This window comes from Carlito syrichta, unplaced genomic scaffold (assembly GCF_000164805.1).
Source record: "Carlito syrichta isolate Samal-C Ts95f unplaced genomic scaffold, Tarsius_syrichta-2.0.1 Scaffold301909, whole genome shotgun sequence".
NCBI lineage: Eukaryota > Metazoa > Chordata > Mammalia > Primates > Tarsiidae > Carlito > Carlito syrichta.
The window spans coordinates 221,148-229,627 of NW_007246005.1; the positions used below are offsets into that span (position 1 = coordinate 221,148).

Genomic DNA, 8,480 nt, shown 5'->3' on the forward strand with positions numbered 1-8,480 from the left:
TGTGTGTGTGTGTGTGTGTGTGTGTGTGTGTGTGAAAGTCAGCCCCTATGATACTTCAACACATTCAGGATTCTAGGAGCCTTGAGTTTCTATCAACAATTGCTTCCCACCATCATCACTAAATCCCTGATTAAACACTTGCTGAGCTCCCATAAACTGGCTCCCAGAACACTGCTTCACAGAGGCTTTAGCAGAATAGAATGCAGGCATCTAAGGGTTCTCTACAGTGGCATTAGCAGATCCAACTCCCTTCTGTCAGCAGAGGTTATGGTCAAAAATTCTTCTAAAGGTTAGGATCTTTCTTCTTCTTTAGCTGCCTCCCAAAACATTGATTGGGAACACTTTCTTCACTCCTGCCAGACTTACTATAGTCACAACCAACACCTACTCAGAAGTTCAACCTGGACTTTCACCAGAGTTACTCCAAGTCCTGGCTCAGAATACTCAGGTCTACTCTAAGTATGTTCCCTAGAACCTTAGGTAGATACTGAGTCAGATGGTACCAAGGGTTGGGAGGTAAGAGCAGTCTGGCCAGAGGGCAGGAATAAGGGAGTGAATTATCTATAAAGACTTTTCAAATAGTAATAAAACTAACTTAAAGTCAACCTGATTTTGATTATCACCTGTACAAAAATTCCAGACAATGTTAATGACACAATAACTCTCACAAAAAATGCTTTGTTGGTCTAAGTGCTAAGCTATTACTACAGTTACTATTGAGTTATAATACCTAATGCAGGCTTAAAATTATCACTTTTTATACTTATTCACTAAAAAATATTTTATGCTACATGAAAGTTAATTTGGGGAACTATGAATTTTACAAACTCTGCCACACATATTACTTTTGATATAAATTCATAAGTTTGATCATCTTTCAAGCTCACCTCAAGTGTATTTTAATACCCAAGTTTTTATACAATATACCTACCCATGCTTGTAAACAGTAGGTCTAAAACAATCTTAGTTGTATGGAATTTTTCTTTTATGAGTTTTTTTTTTTATTAATGTGAAGTTTCACATAAAACCAATCAAACTCAAAAACATCTGCAAACAGCCAGAATAAGCCTTAAACAACATACAGTCAGTAAAATATCAAGGTGTCAAATTGAGTCTTTCATATGAGCCCACAGAAATTGTGGAGACAGCCAGTAGAAACTCTGCAAAAACAAAAAGTAAAGAAATTGACATAGAAAAAACAGAAGCAAATTTAGACAACTGCCAGAAGAGACAAAAGATAGTGGTCTTGTATTGCTAGAAAAAGTCAAAAGGACAATATTTGATGTACGTTTGTTTTTCCCAAGTGGACACACCTTCTAAATCAATGGATCAAATAATGTTAGTGCCAATGTTCATTTTCTCTGATTTTTGCAGGAGAAAATCTTCAGAAGTTTTTTCCAACAGAAACTTACAGTGAGTTTTCTAGTAAAAATATCTACGTGAAATTTTTCAATTGTGGAGACAATTAAAAGCTGCAAGAATTGCTCTCAAAGAAACAAGACATGGATGGCATTGTACTTCCTGTTGTTTCTTGTAAAGTGTGATTTGTATAAATCTCTGCCAATGTTTTAATATGTTTATGACTTTCCTATTTGTATACCTCTTGCTTCAAATGAAACTTTTCAAAATTAAAATTAGCAAAGACATGTTCCTTCAACAATAAGCTAAGACAGAATGTCAAATCTAACTACAGCTATACACGGTGGTTCACACCTATAATCCCAGCAGTTTGGGAGGTCGAGAGTGGAGGATTGCTTCAGCCAAGGAGCTCAAGACTAACTTAGGCAGCATAACAAGATTTTGTCTCTACAAAAAAGATACAAAAATTAGCCAGACATGCAGTGAGCCATGATCATGCCCCTGCCCTCCAGCCTAGGTGACAGAGACCGCGACTAAAAAAAAAAAAAAAAAAAAAAAATCTAATTATGCTGTCTACCGAATGTGAATATATGGAGGGAATTAGTTTCCTAAGGCTGCAATAACAAAGTAGTACAAACTGTGGAACTTTTTTTTTTTTTTTTTGAGTTGGAGTCTCCCTCTCTCCCCCAGACTGGAGTGCAGTGGCCGCTCCTGGCCACCGCAGCCTCACCTGCTGGGCTCCGGCGATCCTTCCGCCTCGGCCTTCCGAGTAGCCGGAATTACAGGCATGCACTACCACGCCCGGCTGATTTTTTGATTTATTGTAGAGATGAGATCTCGCTGCCCAGGCGGGTCTCGAACCCGCGGGCTCAGGCAATCCACTCACCTCAGCCTCCCAAAGGCGCGGGATTACAGGCTGAGCCACCGAGCCTGGCTTGTGGAACTTAAAACAACAGAAATTACCCTGTTTCCACAGATACTCGGGGAAAAAAACAAAAACAAACAAAAATTGAAATTTTTGTCTGTCTCAGAGCTCTAGAAGTTAAGGAGTAAGAAACTGATGTCGGCAGCAGAGTCATGTTCTCTGAAGAATCTGGAAAAGGATATGTTCTATACCTTTCTCTCAGCTTAAGGTGTTTCCCAGCAACTGTGGTACTCATTCATTGACACGCAGCTGCATAACTCCAACCCATGCCATCATGGTCACGAGGCATTCTCCCTGCATGTCCCTGTCTTTACCGGTCTTCTTCACTTCTCTGTGCCTATCTCTGTGTCTTCACACACCTTCTTTTTAAAAGGACACCAGTCATTTTGGATTAGGCACCACCTACTTCAGTACGACCTCACCTTGACTAATTACATGTGCAATGACCCTATTTCCAAATAAGTTCATATCTGAGTTACTGCAGGTTAGGAATTAACATAGTTTTTTCGCGGGGAGGAGAAACAGGGAGGGGAAGACAATTCAACCCACAACAAGGAGCATGTTGACAGTCATTGCTAATTTGCACATGTTAAGGCTTAAAAACAAACTATGTTATTGTTCATTACTTTAACACATAAATGTGTAGATATGATTTCCCCCTTTTTAATTACCAGTGTAATTAAAACTATTAATCCACTACTTTTCCTTTAAGTGCTGTAATTTTTCTCTTTTACTTAAATGATTACTTCAACAAAAGATTTTCACTATCTGCCTTTTCTTTACTGGGCACCGTTATTATTCAATTCAACATGACTACTGAAAATCATTGTGCTAAAAAACGATGGGCGCAGGTGACCACCAGGCCAGCTGGCCGCATCTTGATCCAGCAGGGACATCAGCCTGCTGAACCCCGACCCCTCCAGGAGCCTTTCCCTCAGATACTCACTTTCCCAGCAGGCTACGCGGCGGAGCTTCCCGTCGGCCCGTCGGCCTACAAGCCACAAGAGAAACGGCACAGGAGAAATTCCATGGTCGGCTTCTTCCACAGTAGGGGGCGCCCCGTTCTCTGGTCTGCCTGAAGCCCGCGCAGCTCCCGTCTTCTAAAAAAGGTCAACACCCCTTCTACGCCCTCCCCCAGATTGCCAACGAGGCAAGCTCTGATACTCATGCGCAAACACGTTCACCACGCGCGAAGCAACGGCGCATGCGTCCGCTGAAATTGCCTCTGCCCGGGCTCTCCGCCAGAGTTTCCAGTTCCGGCCTCCAAGGGGCAGGCAGAAGCCGGGAATATGCGGCTGTCGGTCGCCGCCGCCATCTCTCATGGCCGCGTATTTCGCCGTCTGGGCCTTGGTCCGGAGTCCCGCATCCACCTTCTGCGGAACTTGCTCACGGGTCTGGTGCGGCACGAACGCATCGAGGCGTCGTGGGCGCGTGTGGACGAGATGAGGGGCTACGCCGAAAAGGTGAGGAGCGTGGCCCTCTCGTGTAGCGAGCGGATATGACCTGGGGGCGGGATCCTGCTGCAGGTGGGACCACCCTAATAACTCCTTCCCCAAGTCTGAATCCCCTAGTACCGTTCTTCCAGCGCCCCAAATGAAGACTGTTAGGGCTGCGGAGTTAGGGCATTAGAGATGCTTTGCTAGTGGAATGAATGAATTGCGTTCCGGCGTTAGAGAAGTTAGATTGGTGCTTTGTTTCTTGCTGGAATTGGATCCTTGATGTTATGACCTTACAGCTCATTGACTATGGAAAGCTGGGAGACACCAACGAAAGAGCCATGCGCATGGCTGACTTCTGGCTCACGGTAAGTGCGTCCTATCTCCCACGTAAATCGCATCCTTTGCTCCTTGTGGAGGAAAGGAAACTGGGCAGAATTAAGCCAGAGTACTCATTTATGGACCAGTGTTGTGCCAGTTGAACTCGATGTGATTATGCCGTTTTACAACTGCCCGAGTGACCTACAGTATAACTAACTGTCTTTACCAGATTGGGCCGTGGGGAGGTCTGTGTTGTGGAGCTTACCTTTGAGTTTGGCTGAAAATTAAATGTCTCTACTGTCTCCTGGATAACTCTCTTCCTCTAGGAGAAGGACTTGATCCCAAAGCTGTTTCAAGTACTGGCCCCTCGTTACCAAGGTCAGAATGGGGGCTACACAAGAATGCTGCAGATCCCAAATCGGAATGCGCAGGATCGAGCAAAAATGGCAGTGATCGAGTATAAAGGGAACTGCCTCCCACCCTTGCCTCTGCCTCGGAGAGACAGCAACCTTACACTACTCAACCAGCTGCTGCAAGGACTACAGCAGGACCTCAGCCAGAACCAGGCAGCAAGCATCTACAACTCCCACACAGCTCAAACATCAGGGCTTTAATTGGATCTGCAGGGTCTGTGACCCTCATCAGTGCCTATGATCACAGGCCTTTGAAGCTCCTTTAATCTTTAAGAAGACCTGGAGATAGAGCTGTAAAATTGATAGTCTTGATGGGGCCAAAAACCCTCTGGGAAGCCAGATGATCATCTTTTTGCAGAATAGATAAAATTCTTTATCTGAGTCTATATCAGTTGGTTTTTTTCCCCCTTCCCTTGGGATTTCTGGAGGAGAACTATTCAAATGCTCAATCGACCTGAGATAAGAAATTCATGGCTTAAGTTTCTGGTCCTTAGATTTGTTAGTATAATTTTTTAGTACAGTTTTATTTGTCTTAATGTCAGTTTTACATGGGGGTATGTATCCTATAATTCCAACCTGGTTCCTGAAGGTGATTCTGTTTTGATATCCAGTCTCATGGAGACTGATCCCCTAGAATTTCTTTGAGAAAGAGTACTTTCTGGCAGGAGTTGGGGAGTAAACATCTGCAAGTGAAACTTCCTTTAGCGATCTGGTACCATGGGAACCTTCAAGGGACACTGCAACCATTCCTGTTTCTGGCAGGATCTCCCATTACCTTCATGTGCTCCCCTCCACATCTTGATGGGCTCCACTTGGAGGAGAGTACCTAAGAACTCAGATGTTCCAGCACCCTGGCCAGAAGGGTGGAGACATTCAGCAAAGGATGTTGGATTTCCAGGATTTCCAAGCTCCTTCCTCTTGACAAGGGGAGGGAATGACAGAGATGGTCAAAGTGAGAGGATAATTAGGAAGTTAAACCTCCTGGGAATTTCCTGGAAGTTTTAATTGTTGTCAAGTCTGGGCCTGTGGGAACTCAGAAAAGGGAAATCCAACTTCAGAATGGCCAGAGCATGTGAGAAGCAGGGAGCTCCTTTATATTGACTAATTCTGGGGAAAGCAGGCTTGGCCCATCCTGACTGTCGTCCCTTAGGTTCAGAGGCTTGAAAAGGGTGATAGTCATTGAAGGACTTGGAAAGGAGCCATTACCCTTGGCCTGAACACTTGATGGCCAAGAGTCTGGTAGTTGCCATATCCCCAGTAGAGTGGGGTAGAAGAGATTTTATCTTAGGCTTCAGAGTATTGTTGGCCCACTGAACCCATCCATTGTCTGAAATAAAAAGTAAGAGTGAGGCTAGAGGAGTCATTGTGTAACCCATAGACCTGAGCTTCAGTGACAGACCTATTCTGATGCTATTTTTTCACAGCTGCCCTAGTTTGAGATTGATCTGGTTCCAGCAGGGCTCTCCACCTCTTTACCTGTACTCCAGTCTGTTCTTCACACCATTGCCAGAAGGCTCTTTCTTACATTTTGAGTCACATATAGTAGACACTAAAAATGTGAATCAAATAAACCCACAAATCTGAATGCTTTTCCTCTTAGGCACCAGAAGCATCTCCCTTTGGGGCACTCAATAGTTCCCTGTGTGCTCATGATGCTTCTGCTAGTCTACATCATTTTAAGCAGAAGGGATACATTACTTATCAAATGTTTGCTGTTTGTCAGGCTCTAGATTAGATGCTAAAGATAAAGATGAGAAAAAGCAACTTCTCCCATCAAGGAGCTCACAATCTAATGGGCCACTAGATGGTCCCATCCTCTATAGTGTTTTGACCCAAATAAGAGTACATGAGTCCTAGTATATTTGCTAAAGACTCAGGGATAACACAAGGGAAACAACATTTTCAGGAATTTTACCAATCTGATCTATAACTTTTTGCTTCAGTTCGTGGACTGTTTCCCCAAGTCCATCTAAGTCACCTCTTTCACCACTTTCAAAGTGTGTCTATCTTGGGCTCTAATTTTTTACACTAAGGTTGACAAAATAATGCCCATTTCCTTCTCTGATAACAAATTTACTCTAATAGTTAACACTGTAATCCTGGTATCCACAGGCGACCACTAGAAAAATTGGGTATTATTTCCTTACACTCATCTCTTCTACACTGGAATTAACAAGTCATGTTGATTTCCATGATGTTTTCAAATCTGCAATCACTTCTTTCCTTGATATGAAATACCAGATATCTCTATCCTAGATTACTGCAACAGCTTCCTCCTCCTAACTTGCTTCCCTCCACACTCCAGCTTTAAGTGATAGAATCTGATCATCTTAATTCCCTGCTGGTATCTCCAGTCATTACCCACGGGAAAGAGTCCAGATTCCTTACCATGGCTCCCTCCTTAATAGCAGCTCTGTTCACTACTCCAGCTACTTCTTTTGGCTCTAATTCTGTGATCCAAAAGCGTGAACATTCTTATTTTGGTTGTTACTCTGTGCACAGCTCCCTTGCCACCTTTTTTCATGCAGTCCCTACCTTGCAGAAAGGCTTCCCCCTTTTACCTATCTAACTTACACATAAACTTTTGTCATCTCCTAACTGGCTGAAGCCCCTATTTTCACACCTAAGTTCATTACTTTGTCAACCCAGATACTTTTATAATGTTTCCATTATAGACTGAATTTACCACATTGCAATACAGTTCCCTACAGTGAATTAGTTCCCACGTTAGTCTAAAACTGTCATGTATTTTTATCCCCTTGTTATTAATGGGTTCAGACTAGACAGGCCTAAACTAATTTCACGTAAAGAATCCAGGCTCTATTCTGGATTAGAATAAATTGGCATGTTTTCTAAGTGCCACTGGGGAACTGGTTTTAGGCTGAAGATGACACAATAACAGATTAGAACAACTAAAACTACAGTACCTAGAGTTCCCAAACTAGAATGCTAGTTACATTGAAATAATCTTTTTTGGTGATTATTCCCATTTCAGTCAGTTTTCCAATCTGAGTAAGTTTTTGGTTACCAAAAACTTTTTTTTTTTTTTACCAAAAAAATTATTTTTGCTACCAAAAATAATCTGATATGTTAATTTGAATACCATTGAACTTTCAGTGCTTCTTAAAAAAATTTGTTTTACTTTTACATCAGAACACAAGTTCATAAACATAAATAATTGAAACAAAATCTTTACGAAACATTTACCTTAACAAATGCGTACACCATTATTTTCTCCTCTTGTTCACGTTTTTAAAATGCTGGTCTCAATTTGCTAAATTGATTTTACAACCCACCAATGGGTTACAAACTGCTCTTGAAAAACACTGTTCTCAGCCAGGATTCCAGTGACTAACCATAGCTTTTGCTGGATAAAATCCAGACTCAAAAGCCATCTATGGCCTCGTCCCAGCTACTTCTCAGACTCCTGTCTAACCACCATTTGCCACCACCCTTCATAAGAAACTGCTTGTTATTCTCTGAATATATCACCACTTTGTGCATGATATTCCCTTTACTATAATGCTTGCCCTTTTTGATTTTTATCCAAATGCAAATTTATTTAGATTTGAAATCCTAAAGTAGAGCCTGTAGATAAATAACCTAGTACTTTTTGAATTCAAAAAAATCTAGATGATGAAATCCTGCATATATTCAAGTCTGTGTGAAGCGTAAGGTCAAACTGGAAAGTGGACATTTGAACATCCCTCTGTCTTCTCCCCTCCCTAAATACAGGCTTCTGAGTCTATCAGCCATCCCTTGGTGAAAAGCAGCAATCCCTGTTTCCCCAGATGCTCTTCAATAACAACAGCACAGGCTTGCCCTCCTTTAAGTCAGCTTTTACTTGTCATTCAAACCTTTGCTCAGAGGTCACTCTTTTGAAGTCCCCAAACTCTACGTCACCAAACAGGATTAGGCCCCTTCTGTGTGCTGTTATAGACCTGTAGGCATACAACTACCAATCACATATACTACAGTTGCCTGTTTACTTAAATGATTCCTTCATTCAACCAAACTTATAAAGCC

General features: G+C 42.3%; 1 protein-coding gene and 1 pseudogene across 2 annotated transcripts; both read left to right on the forward strand.

Moving 5' to 3' along the window:
• Window positions 1-3,363, forward strand: part of LOC103257954 — a 77,347-nt pseudogene extending 73,984 nt beyond the window's left edge.
• A 103-nt stretch (window positions 3,364-3,466) lies between these two features.
• On the forward strand, window positions 3,467-4,843 carry MRPL17 (mitochondrial ribosomal protein L17). Of its 2 annotated transcripts, XM_008055651.1 has the most exons (3): window positions 3,467-3,747; window positions 4,020-4,088; window positions 4,368-4,843. In XM_008055651.1, the coding sequence occupies exons 1-3, from the start codon at window positions 3,574-3,576 to the stop codon at window positions 4,653-4,655; spliced, it is 531 nt and encodes a 176-aa protein (XP_008053842.1). In that variant the 5' UTR covers window positions 3,467-3,573; the 3' UTR covers window positions 4,656-4,843. The 2 variants fall into 2 exon arrangements, with proteins under 2 accessions (XP_008053842.1, XP_021566864.1); XM_021711189.1 differs by lacking the exon at window positions 4,020-4,088 and having other exon boundaries at window positions 3,542-3,747; window positions 4,368-4,840.
• Window positions 4,844-8,480: the final 3,637 nt, after the last annotated feature.

Coding starts and splice junctions, on each gene's coding strand:
- MRPL17 (XM_008055651.1), top strand. CDS start 3,574: ATGCGGCTGTCGGTCGCCGCCGCCATCTCTCATGGCCGCGTATTTCGC. Junction 3,748..4,019: donor TGAGGGGCTACGCCGAAAAG/GTGAGGAGCGTG, acceptor ATGACCTTACAG/CTCATTGACTATGGAAAGCT. Junction 4,089..4,367: donor TGGCTGACTTCTGGCTCACG/GTAAGTGCGTCC, acceptor CTCTTCCTCTAG/GAGAAGGACTTGATCCCAAA.